Here is a 25,618-nt window from a genome sequence, read left to right on the forward strand (position 1 = left end):
GTAAATGGTTCTGGATCAATTAGATACCCACATAGGAAAAAGAAAAACAAATCTTGACCCTATTCACACTGAACACAAAAGTTAAATAGAAATGGATTGCAGATCTAAATGTGAAAGATAAAATATAGCTTCTAGTAGGAAGCATAAGAAAACATCTTCATGACCTTGAAATAAGCAAAGATTTCTTAAAAGACACAAAAAGCAATGATCATGAAAGATTGGTAAAACTGAATTCCATTAAAATTAAGAACTTATTAAAAAATATCAATCAGCCAGCAAAAAAGGAAAACTGAAAATCGAAAATATTCTCATATATATATCCGATAAAGGATTGTATCCAGAGTATATTTAAAAACCTACAAACCGATAAAAATCTAATTTAAAAGTGAGCAAAAAGTCAAGTTGTATGGTATGTAAATTGTATCTCACTAAAACTGTTATTTTTAAAAAGTGAGCTTAAAACTTGAAAGAGACTTTATAGAAGACAATATCCAATTGGTCAATAAATATATGAGAAAGTGCTCAACATCACTAATCATCAGGAAAATGCAAATTAAAACCATAATGAGATACCACCCACAGAATGGTTCAAATCTAAAGGACTGACAAGACCAAATATTAATGAGGATGTAGAGCAATTAGACTTCTCATGCTTTGCTGGCAGGAGTAGAAAACATATCTACCAAAGCTGAACATACACATACCCTATGGCCTACAGATTCCTCTCTTAAGAGTAACAGCATATGCTGAACACACTATATGTACGAGATTATAATTACAGCAATTTCATTCATAATAGCCCCAAATTGAAATAATCCAAATGACTATTAATAATAGAACAGATAAGTAAATTGTAGTATATTCTGTGATGAAATACTACATACATTAAAAAAAAAGAACCAACAACTGCACACATAACAACATCAATGAATCAAACGAAAATAATAAGCTATAGTCCAAACACAAAAGGATGAAGACTATATGATTTCATTTTTATGAAGTTCAAGAATAAGCTAAACCAATCTACAAAGATAGAAGTTAGACTAATAGTTACCTTTGGTGGGTACAAATGAGGGTACTTTCTGGGTTCTGGAAATGTTATATCATCAACGAGTGGCTCTTACCTGAGGACAGCAACCTACACATTTAAAACTTGTGCACTATACTGTATGTATGTTCTATCTCAACACAAATTTTAAATAAACAAAGACAAAATTATCTCACTGTGCTCCATGATGGCAAAAACTGTGTGTTATTTACATATTTGCAACTTCTAGGGCCTAACATGATGACTGCTCAGTAAGTGTTTACTGCATTTAATTAAAATGGCCAGGTAGTTCCATCTATATGATCTTAAATAGATGATTGTAGTATAGTATGTCTGAGTTGTTAGTAGAACTACAGCCGTGTGCTTCCTGCAGACTCCTTTTAAATTCCCTGTTCATTCATTCATATTTAAAATATGTGGCTTTTTTTCCCCCCAAAAGGAAGACAGGAGTATTTGCATACTGAAAACCAAACAAAAACGACCCCATCTGCAGGGTTTAGAAAGATTCAAATTAAAGAGGCAAAGGAAGAGGAAACAAGAAAGGTGCGGTAGTGGCGCCCTAGAAAGCAGATGTTCATTAGGGCCCAGACACACAGATTACTATCACAATGCACTTATCTGAACATGCTATCGTCAGACCATACAGTCAAATCAAATTTTGAAGGCTCAAAGGATGTGCACTGAAGAACATCCTGTACTGATGAAACATGAATTTGAATTTTGTGACAGTGACAGAGGGGTAGAAAAGAACACCAGATATCACTCACTGTCATTTTAAATCCTATGCTAAAAAATAATCTATTCTTTAAAAAAAAAAAAAAAGTAATCAAAATCAAGCTCTAAGATTTCTGCCATTAAAATTAAAATCTGAGAAGCTGTTACCAGGTAGGAAACAAACCTTTTTTTGTGTTTTGCAAATTAAGAAGATGCAACTCTTTTGTGATTACTTTTTAGATAAGGAATAGTTTAGTGAAATATTCAAGAAATAGAAAAAAAAGGTTTTAAATTTTTATTAATGTGATTTAAAATTTTTTAAATGTGATTTTACATTTTAGTATATGGTTTAAGAAAAAAATGTAAACAGCTTACCATTTGACTATGTCATATTTATGTTCCAATCTCATTAGGACTACACATTTACCATCAAAATACTTTCTCTTATGCTAATTCTGTACTCTTCTGCTCAAAGTATTACCTCATGTCTGCACTTCTATAAAACACTTATGCATTTCCAAATAAAATTTTATTTAAATGTTCTATATAAAATTGCATAAAGAATCAGAAGAGAAAATCTGATTCAAAGGTGCAATTGTAGTTAGCAAATTCTTAATCATAATCTACAGCATTAAGAGGTAGTAAAGATTTTTTAGCCTAACTAGGACACACTTGATCCCTGATTTGGGCAGATGAAGTGGGAGTAGCTTACATGTGATGGTCACCACTAGCACACACACCTGCTAGTAGTCAGAAGTAAATCCAGAAAAGCGGGGGGCAGGAGTAGGACTGAACAGAGAAAGGAAACAGTTTGAGACTGTCCAAACCCTTGCTGGACATAGAGCCATGGACTGACTTTACCCAGTGGTGAGCTCCAGATGAAAAGCACTACTAGCAACCCTTGGGCTGCTTTAAAAAAAGGGGGGAGGGGGGTTGGTGCAGAAAAGGGAGCAAGAGATTATCTCTGCAGCCAACACAAGAAAAGAAAACAGGTGAGTGGGAAGCTAAACTAGGAGTGAAGAGGGGGCTCCCTGGGCCTGATCCCAGCAGGAAGCTGGGCACCAACCATTCATGGCTTTGCAAATTGCTGACTCATCTGACTTCACAAGCCACACCTCTCATCTGCTTAAGACCTCTTCCCCAGTCCAAAACGCTCAAAGCCCCATTGAAGGACCGCAGGGAGGCCCTCTCTTCCCATTGCCCCTAGGCGAGTTATAAGAATCTTCCCACTCCCCTGAAGAAGACAAAGATGGGTTCCTGGAATTTCAACTGAATACTCGCCTCCCCTCTCCAAGAAACATCATCTGGTATTGTGATTTGATTCTATGGTAGGATTAGACAGACCTACTGTATATGTGAATTATAAAATGGATTACTTTTACAGGCTCTTATGGGTTGGCTGGGGGCCCTATCATTAAATATAACAATTTATATATGAAATGAGTTTCAAGTTCTAATTAACCAACTGACAAGTGAATTGACTGGAATAAAACTTGTTGGAAACACAACCCACTTGTTAAGTTAAGGCATACCCAATCATTCAACAATCACATAAAGCACGAAAAGAATATTATCTGGTAGCCAATTCTTTCTATGTTGTTTATTTAAAAAAAATAAAAGTATGCAAAAAACCAAATAGAATAAAAGTATGCAAGTGATCATATGGAATGAAACCTAAGAAGAGGCTGATATTAGAAACCTATATTTTTTAGAGTTCCATTTAAAAAATAAGAAAATTAATCAGAGTTGTGCTTTGTAGAGGGAAGAGGGGGCCTTGGGAGTATTTTAGTTAATGACTTGAAAATAAATTTTTCTGGCAAATTTTTCTTTTTATAAATTTCTACATTTGTCAAAAACCTGTTTGATAATGAATCCAACTTGTTCTTGAGAGGACAAAAGTAAAGATGATGGCATTACAAACTTCTAATAAAATTTACTTTTCCTATGTCCAAACACTTTATCTGTGACTTTATTATATAAACTGTGAAAATATTTTATTGTAATCCTACGGTAAGGGAGGGTTTAGAGGTTCCCTGGTACAAATACACTTCTAATTGCAACTCAAAATCACCATGTTTAAAAAATATTTAACAGGGGAAAATAGTATATTGTTATTTGAAGATAATATAAGCATAACATAAAATTCATTTTGGGCAGCTTTGATTTTCCCCCCAAGAAACTTAACTCGAGAGTACAATATTCCATGATGTATCCATCCAATTCTGCCATTCTAAGTATTGAAGTTTTCAACTCTTAGAAAAACACAACTGATACTGTGAGAGATGGGCCCACACTTACAGAGCTGGGAAGATGATGCATTTTTCCTTCAAGACCAGTGAAAATTGTTTATGACACCTATGAAATGATCTCATTGTGTTGCACAAAACCTTTTCCTGAAATCATTGTTTATCTGGGACCCAGCAGCTCAACTGCATAGACCTGCTGTTCAATAGGCAGCCAGGGGGACGATTCAGGGCCCCCCACTGAGGCCAAGTAAAGGACAATATGACTACTAAAGCACTTGGTTCCATTTGCAGAGGTGAATAACAACTTATTTTAAAATAATTAAAGCTGGATAAATGACCAGTAAGAGATATCCATGAAAGATCAGGAATAATAATAAAAAAAATCTGTTATTTTCTGAAGAAATGCCAGCTTACATGACACACATTATTAATGTGTAGATGGCAAGCAGCAATGAGCTAATTAGCAGCATTATAAAACCCCAAACTTATTTTTTCCCCTTTGCCATAGGCAAGGCTAATGAGTAAGGAGAAATAAATACCATTTCAAATGGTTCAAAATAATAAAAGTAACATTTCTGTATAACCATTATGTCATCATTTAAGGATTACATTACCAGCCTGTTGCAACTCTAATAGGCTGGCCTAATAGCACATTTGTAAGCATAAAACTGGAAAAATAATCATGTAAAATAAATTGAATATGAAACTTTGAGTGGAAGGAGTTAAAGTACAAAATATGCTGTTCTTTTAAAATTCCAAGTACTCTTAAGATTATAAAGTAGAAAGAAAAAAAGAAAAAAAAAACCCATTTTCATTCACTTATTTAAAGCCCACTTTCTAAAATTCTCAGTTTTATTGTAGCTTTTTTTTTTTTTTTTTTTTTTTTTAGCACTTTCCTTTTTTGCACAAAACACATGGCAGAGTTTCTAATCCCACATCTATCTTGGTACCTTCTCTGTCAATCAGATCCTTGGATGGTATGTTGGCTTTCTGGGTGTACTATTTTGCAAATAGTCTTTGCTTATTTCTTGTATTGTCTATTCTGTCTTCCCTGGTAGCTTGTGAGGTGCTGGAGAGCAGAAACCACATAATCCACTCCCTAACCTTTCTCAATGTCAAGTGCAGAGAATGGTCTTCTGGGGTCACTCAGTAAAAAGGATCGATTGGCTAGTGTTTTAGCCCTTTGTGAGCCTCAGCAATTTTACAATATGCTATCAGCTTTAAACTTAACCTAATTCCAGAATACAGATGTTACAGCCAATGTAGGAAATAATCCACCAGACGTCGATTTTGCATGCTTACGGTGCCAGATTTAGAAGCAAGTTAACTGTTCATATTAGCACCCAATCTCTCTTTTAGAACCTAGGTTTTCATATTCACCATCCAGAATACTACACCTATTTTCCATCTTCTAAAATAACAAATGCATCCATTTAAGAATTAGCTAAAAGTAATGTAGGGAGAACAATAATGCCCAGTTTCATTTTTCTCCCCCTAAGAGGTCTAGATGTTGTTTTTTTTCCCTCTCCTTTTTATTTCTCTCTCATCATTGTGACACGCTTATTTTCCAGTGCTTGCTTGAAAAATTAAAATATTCATATAATTACGTTAAGGAGACTTGATGCATTCAGTAAAAATAAGGAATTAGATTACGTGAGATATATGTTCAGTTTGTTGTTGGCTTAGCTGTCACTGACCCCTTTATACTTTTCTTTTCTCCTCATAGCTATCAGATTAAGAAATGTTTAGTTTCTATTATCAAATTTGTGTGTGTGCTCAAATTTGTATGTGCATTTGACACACGTGGTTCTAAGGAAACAGTTTACTGTGCATCATCTGACCAAACTCCCAGTGGTAAACCTCTGTATCACCCAAGTGCTGCCTCTCATGAGGGACAGCCAAGGTCTACCAGGTTTTGCTCTTTATTTATTAAAATGATACAGGAGAGAAACCAGAACATTTAAATTCATCCCTGTAAAATCCTCAAGCCCAATGTTCAATTTCTGAATATTTGGTTTGACTTTATACCAAATATTATGGTGCTGCATTTAAACAACTGACGTATCATTACTACATTTTCTTGAAAATAAGCTATCTTACATTGAATAAAACCCTTCCACTTAAGAGCGATTTGATATATTCCTGCTTATTCCTATAATATCCCAAGGAATGGGATGAAAAACTATTCTCACAATTTCAAAGCTAGATGGGCAAATGTCACATTTAGGGTTATGCAATAGTCAGTCACTATGAGATACCTATAATTCTCAACACCCTAATCCCCTTTTTTTTTTTAGTTATTATCCACTAAATGAATAAATATTGTTACCAAATTTGAAATACACTGAAAAAAGGGGGTTTTCTTTAAAATTAAGCAGAAAACAGTTTGGGTTGTGTTGCAGAGTGGGGAACTGGTGATAGGAAACACAGAAAGACTGAGTCATCAATTCATTCATCGTGTGTGTCATTCTTCTGTTTGAGTACTATGAGATTTTCTCTGTCACCTATACTCGTTAATAAAGATTGCACAAAAAAGGCACTTTCTATTCCATAAATTAAGCGCTGACCAATGGATACATGATTCATCTTAGGGATCTTAATTCACAAAACTTTTGAAAGTTTTCATTATAGGAACAAAATAAATCAAAACGCAAATCAAACTATATTCAGATTTTGTTAGAAAATTAGTAGATTATTACATATATGTAGATTTTGGTATGAAAATCTTTCTGGTCTAAAAAAATTTTGCATGCAATTTTTCTGAATAATAATAGTTCAGTAGCAAGCATTTATTTAGCATCTACTGTTCTTGGAATCAAGCAAGGAACTAAGGAGGAATTGATATCCTTTGAAGACAGGCTTACAGTGGGGTTCCCAGAACATGCATGGAGAAAATAAACTCTAGTTAACTGAGCATTCAATGAAAAACAAACTAGATAAGAAATCCCTCACCTTTAAAAAAGAATGAACAATTGTTAACTGTCCATGTCATTTTTACTGAGCACTTATCTTTCCATTCTAGATCCTTCTCACATTATTTTTATTGGTGAAGCAGATATAGAAAAATGATTTTCTTTTCTGAATTCCCTCTTTAATAAAATGAAAAGGGAAAAAGATCCCTTTGTCTTTAGCTGAAAAACCTGTAACTTAAAATTCCAGCACTCATTAAGTAAGCTGGGATAATTTTAAAGTTTCAATAAACCATTCAGCAAAATACAAAGTCAGAGCAATATATCGGTAAAGTTTTTAAAAATTTCCTTGAAAGTGTGTTACATGGAAATTGCCCACAATTTAATTTAAATTCAAAGTCAAGATTGCTAAAAATGTAAGGTATATCTAGTTATACTGACACTAAATGATTGAATAATTTCCTACTTCTCTTCACTTATCTTTTCTGGTTCCCTTCTAGCACCTTAAAATTTGGCTCCCGAGATAGAAAAAATAATATATAAAATAATAGTATTATGGGATGTCGAAAAGAAATAGCCATCTGAAAGGAACAATGCTACAATGTTGCATTATAACATTTTCATTTTAACTTTTGAATGACCTTGAGTCTTCCATTATCACTTCCACAGTCACAATATTCCACTTACCTAAGGGAATGAGATTTACTCATCAGTATAAAATATTGCATTACTAAGTTGATATATTTAAGCAAACTTTATTCACTTCATAAATGTGGTTATTTCTTAAGACACAAAGCACCCCATGTCTTAGTAGTATTGCCTTTGTACTTCCAATCCACTTTATTACACTCAATAGTTTTATGTAGCAAATCATGCCTCCTAATTTCTGGAGATATAGATTGATACAATATTCATCTGTCTATAAATAAATAAGAGTTAAGGAATTCAGCAGAATGTTAATGCATACAAAAGTCCAATTCAGAAAAACTGTTTTGTTCTAGTAGCCTTTCCTTTTTTTTTTTTGACCGGTAAGGGGATCACAACCCTCAGCACGGTGTGGTCCGCACCACTCTCAGCCAGTGAGCGCACCGGCCATCCGAACCCGTGGCCTGGGCGCTACCAGCGCCGGCCCCTAGTAGCCTTTCTTAAAGGAATCCCAAATCATCTCACTCATTATTTTTCTGATTTTGAAGCTAGGTTCAGTTATGTTCTTTGCCATACACTTATACAAAAATGGTTTATAAACAAAATTATGTTTTGTTTTAGAAACAAACATTTCTTTAATATAAAACATTTCTTTACTATAGAAAACAATACTGCCGCATACAAAAAACTTAAAAAATCAAGCTTTTGATATATTTTAGAAATATATTTTTAGAACTATGTGAATAAAGATTTTACAAATGTGTCAAATTGCTTTTAGTTGGTACAAAGTATCTAGCTAACTAATCATGTAAAGAAACTTTTGTATTTTCCTTTCTTCAAAAGAAATAGAATAAGTATCTCAATCTCCATAAATATTTTCATACATGCATTGGCAGTAATGTATGTTGTAGTATCTTTGAAATAAATGGACCATGATTCAAGGGTTGCCTTTACAATAAGTGAAATTAATACAGCCAGTGGTTGAAAATGTGTACATACAAATCTTTTAAGTTAAAATATGTTAGATTACCAGAATATTTTTCTTTGCAGCAGAAAAGTGAATACTAAATTTAATTTTCCATAATATAGCATGTCATTTTAAAATTCAAAAAAATTTTAGAACAATATATGCTGACATTTAGGAAGCTATATCAAACTACATTTCAGAACAAATTTGTCAGGTGATAAAGAGAACCTGCTGTGATAAGACCATCCTGACTGTGAAATATGAAAAAACCCAACAGCGTATAAAATCAGGTTACTTGAAATCTATGTTACTCCACACTAAGGCATTATGAAAATTACAAATCTCTTTCATTTCCAGCCATGTCCTGCCTTTCCACAGCATCCTCACATCTACTTTTGTTTAGTACAGATGGATTACTCTTTCTAATGATTTTTTTCTTTCTGTCAAAGCACAAAGCAAACCAGTATGGTCATTTGCTCTAATACAGCCACATTGATGTTATTTTTTTGTTAATAAAATGTAAAGGTGACTTATATGCTTTTATGGGAAAAATTACAAAATAAATTTGCCAAAACAAACTCTGATTGGATCACTAACACAAGAAGAATGTTTTAGAACGTAACTTTTTAGACGTAGTACTAAAACTCATTTTCAAGGGCCATTTTAATTGGAATCATCTATTCCTTCTGATGAAAAAAATCATGTTTATTCCTTCTTGATTAAAGAAAATGACATCTATCTGTTGATTACAAGTTAAATATCACTTTTTAAATGACCATGCCACTCCTCAGTTTTTCATATAACTCCCAAACAGAAGTTTCAAAACAGCTCTGACTAGCAAACACATCACTGTACTTTAAACAGTGATGTTTTCTAACTCACATTTAAGGAAGGTTAAAGCACACACAGGCAAGGATCATAATGGTAGACAACAGATTCTCAGTAGGTTTATTAACTCTTCATGTAGATTAGGCAACACTTGTTTTTAAACTAACTACAAATCCAACAAAGTCTCTATTTTTTTTATTGACTCAACACCACTATGGTGTTACTAACAGATATATAGAGAGAAAAAAAATGAGTATGTGTTCCAAACTGTGCTTATCTAAAACCTGCATCTGGTCACTTTTTATTTTTAGGAAATGCTCCTTTCTGAGATAATCAAAATAATTTTACGATACGGAATTTAGATTTAATGGCCAAACTTTAATACCACATTATATAGGTCAAGCAAGTCCGTGTATCTTTCTCCTGAAACAAAGAGATTCACAGTAATAGGATTTCAGATTTTATAGTAGAAACAGCAAAATATGTTTTGAGAACGTCATTTACCATAACACAAATCAATATTAAATGCTTTATGCAGGAAGCACACTTTCATAAAATGGGCCCTAAAGCTTTCTGGGATCCGACCCTAATTACTAGATCAGGCTCTTGCTGTTTGTCTCTCTCTTCAATTATTCACAGGGCAGAAAAAGCCAAATGGCACTGCATTAGCTATATTAAATGTTATGTACTTGGTTTCTAACTTACTAATGGTACATAAAAATTACTAAGGTAAATGTGCCTGCAGAAACACGGCTTTTTTTTCTTCTTCACCTGAGTGTATGTATTTATTATTCATATAGAGAAGTGTTGAATAGGATGTCCTTTAAGCATCCAATACTGCATAATTTAAACAAATGCATTAAATATATAAGAGATCTAAAAGGTAGTGCATTGATTATGCCACTAAATTTCTTTGAATAGCTACAATGTAGCTCACAAAAAACTAGCATCTCCCTCAAGTTCCTGAAAACAAATACTGAGAACTACACATAAATAAATAATGGTTATTCTTGCTGCTACCATCTTGCCGCTTCCTGGAGACCCAAAGTAAAATGGGAATTGGGTGGAGTGAAAATGTGGCCCCTGAGTGCTAGGAATTTTCTGGTCTCGAGGCTGTGTCCTTTTTACATGGACAAATACAGGGCTATGTCGTAGGTATATGACAACATGGACCACACACATTGTAAGAAAGAAAAGCTTATCAAGGTTGAATCAGAGATTCTTTGTACCAGGCCAGAAATGCTCATCTGCCAGCAAGCAGGGCATGATTACAACCTCTCAAAGAGAGTTCAGACACTGCCTCCATACCTGATTCTTTTGTGACCTAGAAGGGCACCTGGAGTTGTGATAGGAGATGTTAATGGCTGAAAAAGGCTGGTTCATTCAACTTCTGCCCTCCCAAATTGTGGAAAAAGCTTCCAAAGCAGTGAAATCTCCGGTCTTCATGGACCCAAATAAAATTTTTAATGAATTCAGGAGGCATCAAATTCTCATCGTAAAAATAAGATAGCCCACTAACAAAGTACCCAGGGTCCCTAGAAAGCCAGTCGCAATTTGTTTGCCTACATGTCATCAGCCGTTGTTACCTAAGAGTATGCTGGGGCCACTTTTGAGAAAGCAACATTGGAAATCGATCTGCGGTAAACATACAAGGTAGTTTGAAAAAACCCCAACAAACTAAATACAAAGTCACTTCTTCCTCCGCAGTGAAATCTGCCCATTGTCCCTCCTTCGCAAAAGCTACAAAGAAGATTAAAAGGGACATCAATGAACGCTGAGTGAACTTTGGTCACTTTTCTACCCAAAACACCAGCGTAAAAGTAGAAATCAGTAACCAGGTGAAGCGCCACACCGCACAAAGATCAGAGGCGAGGGGCGGGCGCGCCGGGCCGGAGGCGGGAGGAAAATGTCCCGGCCCCCACCCCCGGCGCCCCAGTCACCGCGCGCGGGAGGTTGAGGGGCGTCCTTGGGGAACCGGAGGCTCCCCGCCACTCCGAGGGAAGCGAAGAGTTACAGCTTGCAGGGCGAGGCCCTGGAGAAGGGGTCGACCAGCCGCGCCACCGACGGGTCCTGCCGCGGGCCCCAGGCGTCTGCCGCCCGCCAGCCAGCGCTCGGCGAGGGGCGCCGCTCGGCCCCGCGACCCTCCCCGCCCCCCGGGCCAGGAAGGGGCTGGCGGCTCTTTCCTGTCTAGCCTCTCCCCCCGCGGCTTCTGTAACCCGATCCCCGCGCTCGGCTCCCCGGGAAGCCGCCGCCCCGCGCGCCGCCCGGCTCTGCCCGAGCCAGCGCTATAGTTAGCAACCTTCCATCAACTCCGCCCGGGGGCGCCTGGGGCTCCGCGGCCCGACCCCGCGCGCGCCCCCTCCGCCCTTCCTCCCGCACCCCCGCCCGGCGCCCCTTTACCTTCGCTTGCAGATACTGGGGGTAGTAGTAGGTGGCGTACTGAGGGTACATCTGCTGTTTCCACACTTTGCCCATGAAGCTGGAAAGGAGCCTGCCGTGCAGGGTCGCGGACAATTTGGGGTTTCCAAGTCTCGGTCTCTCCTGCCTCTCCCTTTCCGGCGGCGGCGGCGGCGGCGGCGGCTGCCTCGGCGGCTGCGGCTGCCGCTGCTCCACCTCCCTGCCGGGACCAGACGTCCTCCTCCTCCTCCTCCTCCTCCTCCCAGGCAGAGAGAAAGACACTGCAGAGCGCAGAGGGCACCCCGGACAGGGCGCTCCCAAGGAGTTTCCTCCCCGAGCCCGACTGCTCCGGGGCTGCCAAGGGCTGAAGCGCTGGCCGCGCTGCGCTCCGGCGAGCCGGCTGAGCGGGGCTGCGAGGGGATCAGTACAAGCGGAAAGTGCTGCTGCGGCGGCGGCGGCTGCGCTCCGTGCCAGGAGGCATCTGGGGGGTGCGCCCGGCGGGGAGAAGGGAGAGGGGCTGGCGTGCCGAGGCCGTGGGGGAAGGGCGGGCGAGGGCGGGGCTTGGGCGCCGCCGAGCCCGGGACCGGCTGGAGGTGAGGGCTGGGTTTTAAAACCACTCCTCACCTCCCAGGCTCGCGGTTGGACGGGCGGAAGCTCTGGGAGCCCGGATCGCTTTGTGTCGGGGGTAGGGGGGTGGGGGTGGGGGTGGGGGTGGGGGTGGGTTTGGGGGATCCAGCTTGAGAACTGCAGAGCGGACACCTCTTTTGCTTTCATGAGTTTTTAATCTCCGTAAGGGGGAGGGGAGGTAAGGGGAAAAGAGGAAATCTGATTAATCTCCCCCCTCCCCCGCCCAATGATTTTTTTCACAAGGGAAGGAAAATGATGTAGTGCCCAACCACAAAGCTGGAGCCGGGACACCTGGGTTCTGTCCCTCCCACCCCCACCCCAGGCCACAACACTCATTTTCTAGGTGACCTTGGGAGGGTTAGTGTCTTTCGGTTTGGTTTTCCCAGATGTGAGAGGTGAAATCGTGCCCCCTGCACAAGGAGAAAGCAAAGAGAAGCGCGCTCTCTCTTTCTTTCTCTCTCTCTTACACATACACACCTCACAACAAATGGATCCTTCTAAGTGGGAGATGCCGCAAAGAGGCAGAATGTTATTAGAGGACACAATATAGACATCAGCTTTTCTCTGCCTCTTTATAATGCTGCCAGACAGTCTGTCAACTCCCACTCAGAAGCAAGGAAACTCCCCGAGTTTGGAATATTTTAAGGCCATTTTGAAAGTCACGCTGGCATATTGTTGCAGCATGCTTCGGTGAAATATAAAATCAATCTCTCTGCCTCTCTCCATCTCCTAATTGTCACAGATCTAGACCGCCCCAGACGACCAGTGGTTCAGTTCACTACATAACTGGATATAATTTAATGGAGTTAATTGGTCCCCGAAGCTGCCTGCAGAAGACTTTTATATTCTAACTCAAAAAGAGAGATAATACCAAAATACACAAATAGGATAGATAAGAAAGCATCCCCAAATTGGGATTCTTGCACAAATAATAAAATGTAATGAAGAATTCATTTGTTATTAAATAGACCTTGATTACTTGGTTTTGTCATTTTGGTTTTCTGAGAGTCTTTTCTTAACAGCACAAAGTAAATCAAACAGAACCGGAATGCATGATTTTGTTAAACAGTTATATTTTTATATGCTCACATTTTAAAACAGGTTTAGTAAGATACTTTAAAATAATGATGAAATCGTGAACAGAAATCCTTAAAATCGTTATATGATTTAGACAAATTTCTAAGTAATACGTGTTTTACAGAAACAAAACAAATGTAGCTCATGTGAGAACATTTGGATATGCCAGGAGGCAAATCATGGCCCCCTCTTGTTTACCTATGTGAATTCCTACAAGGAAACTAGTATTTACTGAGCGTCTGCTGTATTGTTGAAGTTAATGCCAACGTGAAAGTTGAAGTGGTTCACTGTCTAGATAGGGGAGCTTAAAGAATTCCATATATTGTTTCAATGTGGATCCCCTAATGTTTTTAAGCAGAGAAAACACATGAACTAACTGATGTTTTAGGAACCTAGGAAAACTAGGAATGATGGTTTGGAAGCATGATTGAAGAAAGAAAAATATGTTGAAAACAATCTCAGAAATTCTAGGTTTAAGGTGATAACAGAAATTACTAAACCTAAACTGTTCTATTTACTGTTTTTTTCTGGATGATGAAAATTCATCCTGTTTTTTAGAGAGTCCCCAAACAGATCCACACTTATATAGATGCTTGATTTACAACTGAATTGCTATTACAGAGCAGAGGAGAACAAATTAATTTTCAGTAAATGATTCTGGGTAAAATGGCTATCTATATGGAAAAAAAGAAATTGGAGCCCTGCCTCACAAGTACCAAAGAAGTGGGAAGAGAGTTCAGGTGAATTAAAGATTTAGATGTGAAAAACAAAATTATAAAACTTAGAAGACAATATAGGAGAATATGTTTTGACCTTCAGCAGGGAAAGATTTCTTTAATAAGGTGAACAAGAGTGCAAGATTAATAAATTTGACTGTATGAATATTAGGAGCATTCATACACTGAAGGATTCTATAATGAGTGAAAAAAACAAGTCACAAAATAGTTAGTTGGGATACATATAATACAAAAGGTTAATACAGTATATAGAATATATAAAGAACTTCTTGGAACCAATAAGAAAAAGGGAAACAACTTATTAGAATATGAGCAAAAGAACAAACGTGTATTTCACAGAGGAGGAAGCACAAATGTCCAGAAAACATATGAAAAGATGCTCAGACTCATGAGTAATAAAGGAAATGTTCTGCTCTGGGTCATGGACACATAGGAATATATTTCAATATTTTTCTTTAAGTGGTTCATGGACTCTTTCATATTTTTGCTGCATTTAATACTAAAATATTTTTAAACACAAATCAGCTTTCAATTATAAATATAATTATTTTTAAGCTAATACAAAAGCAAAGAGAATAGAATAATGACCTTTATGATCCTAAAACCCACCTTCAACATTCATGAACATTTTGTCATTTTTGTTTCACACAAACACACTTTTATTTTCCTTGAGCATTTTACAGCAAATCCTAAGCATCACATTTCACCAGTAACTATTGTAGTATATTCCTTTCACCAATAAGAATTTTTTAAAAACACAATACCATCACCACACCTAAGAAATTTAACAATTAATACCAGCTAATACCAGTTATTGTTCATTTTTCTGTCTAAAAATCATTTTTTGTAGTTCATTTATTGATATATCTTCTAAAACATTTAATACAAGTGTATAAAAGTTTGCCCCCACTCACTTTTTAAATTGATATTTATTTGTTAAAGGATTTGGGTCATTTGTCCTATACAATTTCCCACACGGCTGATTGCAACCTCATGGTGTCATTTAAAGTGATGGTTAGCACATGGAGATATCATCTCACCCCAGTTAGACTGGCTATTATCAAAGAGACAGAGAATAACAAATGCTGGTGATGACACAGAGAAAGGGGAGACTCCCACACTGTTGGTGGAACTGTAAATTAATGCAGCTATTATGGAAACAATATGGAGTTTCCTCAGACAACTACAGATAGAACTGCCATACAATCCAGCAATCCCACTGTTGGGTATGTAGTCAAAGGAATGGAAATCATCATGTTGAAGGGACACCTACTCTCCCATGTTTATCACAGCTGTATTTACAGTAGCCAAGAATTGGAACCAACCTAAATGTCCATCTTCAGATGACTGGATAAGGAAAATGTGGCATACACAATGGAATACTACTCTGACATAAAAAGGAATGAAATGCTGCCATTCACTGCAGCATGGATGAACTTAGACAAAATCATGTTAAGTGAAATAAGGCACAGAAAGAGAAACACTGTAAGTGGGAGTTAAAAAGTAAACAAACAAATAAAAAAAGAGAAAGATACAACAATCACAATAATACTCGGAACTTTCTAAAGGAAGGAACAGAACCGAGGTTAGCAGAGGTGGGAAAGGGGGAGGGGGAGAGGGGTAAGCAAGGATTTGGTAAAGGACCACAAAAAACGATCACATTGTATAATGTTGAATATGGTAATTATACTGATTTGAGCATCACGTATTGCACACAGGAAATGATGTTCAACTCTGTACTCCACAGATATGTACAATCAACAATGTTACAATAAAATACATACATACATACATACATACATATATAATAGGATGGTTCTAGAGGTTTGATTAGATGCAGGTTAACTTTTTTGGGAAAAAATAGTTCCAAGGTGTCACTGAACATACACAGGGGATGTGATGTGTCTCACACTTCTGGAGACACATGTCTGGCTTGTCTCACGTTTAGTGATGTTAAGATTATCAGAAGTTCAGGTATTATTAGTCTGATTTATTCATTATAAAGTTCCCCGTCAATCATTCACAGGATGGGTTTTAACATTCATGAGTGTTGCCTCAATCCATTATTTCATTAAGAGTTACAAAATTGTGGTTCTTCGGTTCTTCTAATTTATCCTTCTGCACCTATTAGTTGGAAGTTGTCTGTGGAGAAAAACCTTCTCTCTTTAACTCTTTGGTTAACTTGAAATACAGTTAGCACGGGGAAGGCAGGATAAGTCTCCCCCTATTTACCAATTTTCAGAGGAATAAGTTGGTTCCACAGGAAACTACAAACACGGCCAGTTTTAAGTAGCATTCTGAACTCATAGATGTTAATATACAGTTGTCCCTTGATGTCCTTGGGGGATTGGTTCCAGGACCTCCCTTGGATGCCCAAATCCACAGATGCTCAAGCCCTGTTATAAAATGGCATAGTATTTGTGTATAACCTATGCACATCCTTCTGCATGCTTTAAATCATCTCTAAAATACTTATACATTTACAATGTAAATATTGTGTAAATAGTTGTTATACTGTATTGTTTAGGGAATAATGACAAGAAACAAAGTCTGTACATGTTCAGTGCAGATGAAATATTTTTTCCAAATATTTTTGATCCGTGGTTGGTCGAATCCAGGAATGTGGAACCCATGGATACAGAAGGTTAACTGTTGAGGGTACTTCAAAATGTTTGTGGAAAGATGGAATTAAAGCTAATGCAAGTATTTCCATGAACTTTTTGAAGACCCCTCATATTTGAATTGTTTCAATCCATTGCAGCCATTATTCTTGTTGATGCTCAAATGGTCCCATCTTTGGCCAATGGGAGCCAATTGGCCGCTATACATACATATATATATATATATATATATAAGTATTTTTATATATACATATATTTACCAGATCTTAATAGTCTTTGATAGATTTTTTGCTTTCTAGCATGATACCATTGTCCTGGGTTCTTATACAATTTGTGCCCAGAGCAGAATCAGCCATTTCTCTAAAAACCCAGGTCAGCTCACTTTTAAAAAAATAATTTTAAAATAATGACAAATTTTAAAAAATATGTTCTACATACTTATCACATTTGGGAGAATGAGCTCACAAAATTCATAATGAAATTTTGTGCCAAGATGACCCCTAGGAGAGCACAGTCCTTTGAGTGTTTTTCCCCAGTGTTGGTTCCCTTCACCAACTTTGAAGGAACATCCTCCATGTTCATTTGGGGATACAGCAGACTTGGTGCCTGCACTCATGGAGCTTATGATCTAGTGAGGGAGACAGAAATGAAACAAAAATAAATTAGGATAAACTCTGGGAAGAAAGCAACAGGACAATGACATGAGAATAACTTTGTTGGAATTGGATTAGAAATTTTAGGTATGGTCAGAGAAGACCACTTCAAGGAGACAGGATGAGTAAATGGGTCAGCCATAAGAACCTTGTATGGGGTGAAAAGTAGAGGGTTGTGTTCCAGCAGAAGAAGCAGTAAGTTAAAGACCTTGAGGCACTAACTGTCCCAATCTGGTTTCTGTTTCAACCAAAGGTAAACATTTTTTTATTATAGTTAATCAGAAGTGGACCAAACAAATTATCTTTAATTAATGCCTTTGTTCTAATGCCATCTGCATGAGAGTATTAAAATAATTGAAGGATAAAATTAGACATTTTGCTACAAAAATTACCTTTGTTAGAACATCAGTGAATTGTAACTGAGACTGTGGTGGATTGAATTATGTCCCCCCAAAACTCATTGAAGCTTGAATGTGTCCCCCAAGTTTTATGTATTAGAAACTTAGCCCCACTGTGACTGTTAAGAGGGTGGGAAATCCTATTATGGTAATTGAAAGGTGGAGCCTTGATGAGGTGATTGGATTGTAGAATCACGCAGTAGTGAAAGGATTAAAAATGGTGGTCAGGGGAGTGGTTCTGAAGGCTTTAAAAGAAGGGCAGAGTCTGTCTTTCTCTCTCTCTGCCTCCACCATCTTGCAATGTGAGACCCCTGGGTCACTGTTGCCACCACCTGATGGACTTTGGACTTCCACCCTTGGAAACTGTAAGCAGTAAATTTAATTTTCTTTATAAATCACCCAGTTTCAGATATTTTGTTATAAGCAACAGAAATAGACTAATACAGGGATTCACATTCATGAGAAAGATCTCATGCAAAACTGGGAGAATACTGATTGGTAAGTACTCTTGCTTCCATACTAGGTAATGAGGTGCTATCTGCAATACATTTACTGAACACATACACAGAAAGCCAACGTAGTTTTTGCAAGGTGAAAGTGTGACCAGCATATATGTGAGAGTTGAGAGTTAAACAAATACAAGTGTAGATAAAAAGGAACCAGTGTGTATAATCTATGATGAGGTTTTGTCATGAATAGGGAATTGTTTTATAGTCTTCAGAAAAGGTTATGTATAAATTTTCTAGCTTGATGTTTCTCAGATATTAATCCTCAGGCCCTACTTTGTGATGCCTTGAATTGAGAAACTAAATCTTATTATATATCATTGCTAAAGAAAAGTATTTTCTTTGTAAATAGTAATATGCTTTTAAAACATTTTTATCAAAATGAAACAGAAAATTTAAAAATTCTCAGAATGTGTCCCCTATCCCTGCCAGAGTTTGAGAAGCACTGTTTAGTTCACATTCTTTACTACAACTCATAACTCTCTTCCCATTTTTCCAGACTCATTTCTTTCCACTATATTATTTCTTGGCTTATAGTTCATTTCTCCCTTCTATGCCTGTTCCTTCCAACCCTTGCCATATTGTTGTACAAGTCCAACCAGCTTTGGCCTTTTCTGATCCATCTGCCTAGAGCACCTTTCACCTTTCTTCACTTGCTCACTCCTACTCACTCTTTTATTAAGATTCAGTTCCATCCAGACTTCCTTTAGCCACCAGGTTGGGCTGAGTGCCCCTCCCATGATTCACAGTCTGAACCTTACCCTGAACATCAATCAAATGTATTCAACATCAACCTTGTAAATAGGGATACAATTGGAATGGAGTCAGGGTAGAGTTGTGGGGGGAGTTGGAGAATTCCAAGCAAAAATGCCACTATGTGCAAAAGTGTATGTGTCTTATAAGAGTGTGGTCGGAGAACTATAAATCATTCATTATGACTTACAACTCCAAGTACACGCTGCAATGGTCTGAGTGTCTCCCAAAATTCACATGTTGAAATTTAATCCCCGTTGTGATGGTATTAAGAGGTGGGACGTTTTGGGAATTGATTAAGGTTGAGGGCTCCACCTTTATAAATGAATTAGTGCCTTATAAAAGGGCTTGAGGAAACTAGCTTATGTCCTCTATGCCCTTTTGCCTTCTGCCATGTGAGGATGCAGCAAGAAGGCCCTCACCAGACACTGAATGCTGGCACCTTGATTTTGGACTTCCCTGCCTCCAGTAATGTGAAACATAAATTTCTATTGTTTATGAATTTCCCAGACCATGGTATTTTGTTTTAGCAGCACAACTGGGCTAAGACATATGCAAGGGTGTGTAGGATTTGGGCTGGAAAGGCTTAAGTAGGGGTCAGATTATGAGAACCTTATTAGAATACTACTGTTTAATAAGTTGTTTTAAAATATTTTAAGCATAGGAGATGTGAGGAGCTCTGAAAATCACCTGGACTTTATTCTGTAGGCACAAGGGAATTATTGAGGTGTTTTGTGAAATTTGAATTGTAATCTAAATTACAAGGTCAGATTTATAATTGGAAACTTTATGATGTTATCAGTACAGTATATAGATTCAATGGGGATGGGGGACACTAAAATCAGAAACTCCAGTTATTCCAGGGAAGAGGTGACAATAGCTTAAACAACAGCCTGAATGTGCAAGAGCAGTAGGTGTGGTCCATTGTAGGAGCAGGCAGTAAAGGGGTGCATTGTCTGTGGAGAATTTTAGAACAATAAGAAAGCTAACTAAAAGCCAGTCTGCTTTATATTATCACTATGCACCTGTTTTGTCACCAAGCAATATTAGTAATAAAATATAACTTCTGAAAGAATCTTTTGTTGGTCTAAATTTCAAACAGTTGCCATGATTACGGCTGAGTTTTAATAATTGTATGAGTTATCTATTGCTGCTTAACAATTATCCCCCCAAATTTAGCAGCTTAAACAACAAACATGCATTATCTCACATGGTTTCTGAGAGTCAGAAATTTGGGAGTGGCTTATCTGCGTGGTTCTGGCTCAGAGTCTCTCATGAGAATAAGCTGCTAACTGGAATGGGAGTCACCCGAAGGTATGACTGGGGCTGGAGAGCCCACTTCTGAGCTCATGTATGTGGCTGTTGGCTGGTGTCCTCAGCTCCTTTCTGTGTGAGACTCTCTGTGTAGGATGCTCATGACACGGCAACTGTTTGTCTCCAGAATGAATGATTGGAGAGAGAGGACAAGAGAGCACATAGTCAACCAAGACAGAAGCTGCAGTGTCTTTTAGAATCTCATCTCAGAAGTGACATGCCATCAGTTCTGCCATATTCTATTAGTCACAATGTGGCAAGGGACTGACTACACAAGAAGATGAACACCAGGAGGTGGGGATCATTAGAGGCCATCTTGGAGTCTGACTACTACAATAATGTATACAGAAACCTCAAATGAATATGTTCTTATTACTTGCTCTACTTACTTACTCGTACAATAAACATGACATGCCATGTGGAAGTTAATTCAGATAACTACCCATTAAGCAGTTATTCCCTATTCCCTACTCCTCTTGGCCCCTGGCAATCTACAATCTGCTTTCTGTTTCTATGATTTACCAATTCTGGATATTTTATATAAATGGAATTGTATATCATATTGTCTGGCTTCTTTCACTTAGTATAATGTTTTTGAAGTTCATCCACATTGTAGCATGTATCAGTGCTTCATTCCTTTATATGACTGAATGATATTCCATTGTGTGTATATATATATAACACAATTGTTTATTCATTCATCTGTTAATGAATGTTTCCGTTGTTTTATTCTTTTGGCTATTGTGAATAGTGCTACTACGAACATTTGTGTGAAAGTATTTGTTTGCGGGGAGTACTGATTTTGAAGTGCCAGTGATCATCTTAGTGAATGGGTCCAGCAGGTATTTGTATCTGTGTCTGAATTTACGAGGTGAGGTTAGAGATGGAGATAGACGTAGAGTCAGCAATGATGTATGGGTTATTAAAATCAAGAAAGGGGATGAGATTACCTAAGGAGAGCATACATAGGAAAAAGAGCAGTGGACCAAAGGTAGGAATTAAGTCTACATGTTTATAGCATACAAGACTTGGTTAAAACCTCTAGACATTCTCTACCTAACACCTTGGATCTCCTTAGCACCAAACTAGCTCACACAAGGCAGAGCTTCTCATTTACCATTGACCTATAGACCTTATAGGACCATATAACTTCCTTTGATAGCTTACTTACTCAAGACTTTATTTTTAGTATCAAGAAATCCCTTCTTTCTAGGTGCTCAAATTGCAATTTATGACATTAAGAAATTACATTCTGCTTTGCGGAAGATGAATGGATAATGTTTAGTCTGTGCTCTGTGATAGAAATAACTTCTCAGGTATATTTTCTATTGACTAATCCCAGGCCTTTCATCTTTCCTTAAGTATTTTCTAGTATTTAAATGCATTTTCTAGGTCTCCCGTAATTTACTATCTCATGATTCAATTGGATAGTCTAGTACAGTACTGTCTCATGCTCAATAAAGTATTTGCTCTACTGAGTTCTTATAGTCCACCCTTCTCTTAAGAAAGCATCATATTCTATTACTATAAAAAAGAACAAGTCAAATCCACTATGATTTATTAGTACCTTTAACTTTTGTTTCATTATGATCTCAAGACCATTTATTGATGTTTATGTCTACAGCATCATTTCTCCTATTATATCAGTAGAGAGTATTTTAATTTCAGAGATGTGTTAATATTACATTCATACTTTTCTATTAAAATCCTTTGTTTTACACATATCTGTACCTTATAAAAAGAATACCTTCAATTTTCTTCCTATAATTTTTAAGTGTTAATAATCTTGTCATATTTGCTATCATACCAGAATTGAGAACTTCCCCAATTTCATTTAACACTGATAGGCAATCCTGAAGAACACTGGGGACCTAAAATTCATCCCAAAGTGGTAGCTTTCAATTAGACTGACACTAAACTATTCACCCGCACTTTTGGGGATATTGCTCTCCATCAAATTATGCTCCTAGGATTGCATGAAACTCTATGTTTGCAACCATCCCACTCTAATGAATACCGGAAGATAAGCAAGTCTGTACATCTATCTATATTCCAGCTCATATGGCACTCAACTGTTTCCATTTTCTGTATATACAATAAGGAGTGTATTGTAAACTCCAATCTTTATCAGGACTTTCTGTTTGGTTTATATTGTGATCTACACAGCAAGAATAATGAAATATGAGTAATCCTGCACTGTCAAGGTGCTTTTGATGGAATTCCTTATATCTGGAAGATGTCTGGCCTGGGGAGAGGAGGAAATCTAATCTAGCTTTCAGAAGAATGATACCTGTACTCTGATGTCTAGAAGGAAGTACATCAGACTCCTGGGTAATGTGATTACAGGGTGTTTACTCCTGTGCAGTCCTTAGGATATACCAACTCTTTGAAAGATAGGTTTTTTTATGTGTTCAAAGGGGGAAATTAACACCCCTTAGTAGTATCATGCAGGAAAACTAGATTGCCTGATAATTGCCTGTGTTACCTACTTAGTTACCTTATTAGTCCATTTCTGTTGCTTATAACAAAATGCCTGAAACTGGGTGATTTATGAAGAAAAACGAAATTTATTGCTTACAGTTTCTGAGGCTGGGAAGTCCAAAGTCCATCTGGTGGTGGTGACAGTAACCCAGGGGTCTCACATTGCAAGATGGTGAAAGCAGAGAGAGCAAGAGAGACAGACTCTCCCCTTCTTTTAAAGCCCTCAGAACCATGCCCCTGACCACCATATTTAATCCATTCACTACGGCAAGGTCCTACAATCCAATCACCTCATCAAGGCTCCACCTTTCAATTACCATAATAGGATTTCCCACCCTCTTAACAGTCACAGTGGGGGCTAAGTTGCTAATACACAAAACTTGGGGGACACAATTCAAGCTTCAATGAGTTTGGGGGAGACAATTCAATCCAAAACAGTTATTAAACCCCTGGGTAATTGGTGTTGGTGGAGAACAGCAAAGGGTGGCTAGATCAGGACACTCCTGCCCACCAGGATCTAGCCTGAAAACCAGCCATTTTCTAGTTGGTTTCATGCTCACGTTTGACTTCCGTGAATCTCTTATTCTTGATAGCTCTTACACAATGTCAGCCACTTACTACATGTTATCTTACTTAATCCTCATAATCTCGCTGCTAGGTAGGTTACTATCTTTGCATTTGCAGATGAAGAGACAACATTTGCCCAGGGCTTCAGAGTGGAGGAATCTGGGTTCGAATTGAGCTCATACTCATTGTACTAAGCCTCATTATTTCGCTTTAAGCCAAGAGCCAAAGAAAGATATGAATGATTCAGTTAATTAATTTTATAATTAATTTTGAAATTAATAGGCACATTTATGTAAATTTTCTGTAACATTGTATGTTTATCTATCCTCATCTTGTAAAAGCTTCTTCTGATCTTAATTCACATATAATTATGACTTTTACATAGCTGTAATCATAGCAAATGCATAATTTCAGATTCTATCATCATGTATTACTTACATTTTTCCACAATGTATGGTTTTTATAGTTATAATTTTAGTAGTTATACAATAATATACTCAGCAAATATTCAATCATTAAAAAAAATTCTTAAATGTAGCAGTGAAAATTAAGAATAGAAGTACTTTAGGAAAACCAGAATTATGGACAAACAAAAAAAGGAGAAACAGAGGGTGAATATTTTCTTAACAAAAGAATTCAATATAGAATTCCTTTAAATAGTATGCTCTCTTGGACCCCTGGAGGATTTAGTTTCTCAAAATTACGAGTTACTCACACACTTAAGTGAAGGTCTGCCTAAATCTGAGATCCCTTCTAGCACCACCATGATTAATGCAGCGATAGTGTTAAACGAGGCTACCCATATATTCTAGGTGTTGTTCAGTTACAGAAACTTGCAGGAATGAAGGATGTGTTTACTTCTTAGGTCCTGGTGGTTCAATAAAAACTCAGAAGGATTTTTCTCTCATTTACTCCCACGATGCCCAAGACCAAGCATTTCTAGAGCCGTAGAACCCTCAGGATGACAGGGACAGTGTGTGGTCATCTATTCTAGTCCATCCTCCTGCCTTCAGTCGAGGCCACACCTAAACCAGCCCAGACAGATGAAACTCTGTCCTATTTTTAACAAGACCCAGGGATGGGAAAACTTCTCATTTCCTCCATAAACCCATTTCACCATTCACTCATTCTTGCTCAGTGAGATTAGTTTATATTTAGGAGAGATTATATTTAAGATACCCAATAATGAAAAATATGGTTTTAGTTTTGTTTAACAGAGTTAGATTGCTCTGGGGGAAAAAACCACTATTTGCCATTTTGCTGATATTCTGCTAATTGCCTCCCATCAGCTTTTGTTTTAGTTCTTTTAAATATCAGGAAGCTTAAAAAAAACAAAGATTAGTCAATGAGAGAAGTGGCTTCTTTAACTCAGATCCGATGACCATCCTTACTTCTATGTTTCCACCCAGCCCTGGCCCTAAATCAAATGCTTGCTTGGTCCTGCATGGGATTCTTTTCACCTTAAGAATCTTTCTTAAGGTGAGATATGCTTTCCTACAGTGTCATGCGTTAATTGCTTTAGTTTGGGCTAGTTTATTTTATAAATCTATCCTACAAAATTGATTATTTTCCTTATTTTCTTTTTCTTAGAGAATTTCTGTTGTAAAAACTATAAACAATAGTGTAAACACTCCCCTCGTTCCAGTCTTCTGTTTTGTTTTTTTTTCTTTTTTGGCACTGAGACTGATATGCAGCCACAAGTGCTAGATAAGAATTGTCTGTCAGATTTAGCCATTCTGCACATGATTAATTTTGTTATGGGCAAAACACACTATGTTTTCTAGCTTCCTCTGGCAGCCACTGCGTGAAGCTATTTCTGCCCTTAAATCCTCTTAGTTTATGTGTAGTAAAGTATGTCTTAGTTGAAACAATTATTTTCTTCCATTCATGCTATAATACCTCCTGGGCTTTCTAGGATCATATTTTCACTCTTATGAAAGTGGTTGGCATCACTTTGATAGGTTGTCATGATCTTTTTCCATGTCTTATAAAATCGTTATGACAAAGACATGATTTTATTTTTTGTGTTGTAACTAATTTTGAGGCAAGTTACATTAGTAAAAAAAGAGAATAAAAAAGATAGTCGAAGTCAGATAAGAAAATGAAGCAGAACACAAGGGTTTCTTTCCC

The 25,618-nt window shown here is 37.4% G+C and overlaps 1 protein-coding gene across 3 annotated transcripts in view; it reads right to left on the reverse strand.

Annotated features, from left to right (window-relative positions):
- RBMS1 (RNA binding motif single stranded interacting protein 1) overlaps positions 1-12,279 on the reverse strand; it is a 204,728-nt gene extending 192,449 nt beyond the window's left edge. For 2 of the 3 annotated variants that reach the window (XM_063091942.1, XM_063091955.1), the window contains exon 1: positions 11,758-12,002. In XM_063091942.1, the coding sequence (XP_062948012.1) occupies positions 11,758-11,832 (75 nt within the window). In that variant the 5' untranslated portion in view covers positions 11,833-12,002. Of the gene's footprint in view, positions 1-11,757 lie in introns of all 3 variants that reach the window. The other variant, XM_063091974.1, reaches the window with a different exon arrangement.
- Positions 12,280-25,618: the final 13,339 nt, after the last annotated feature.

Source organism: Cynocephalus volans, chromosome 1 (assembly GCF_027409185.1).
Source record: "Cynocephalus volans isolate mCynVol1 chromosome 1, mCynVol1.pri, whole genome shotgun sequence".
NCBI classification, from domain to species: domain Eukaryota; kingdom Metazoa; phylum Chordata; class Mammalia; order Dermoptera; family Cynocephalidae; genus Cynocephalus; species Cynocephalus volans.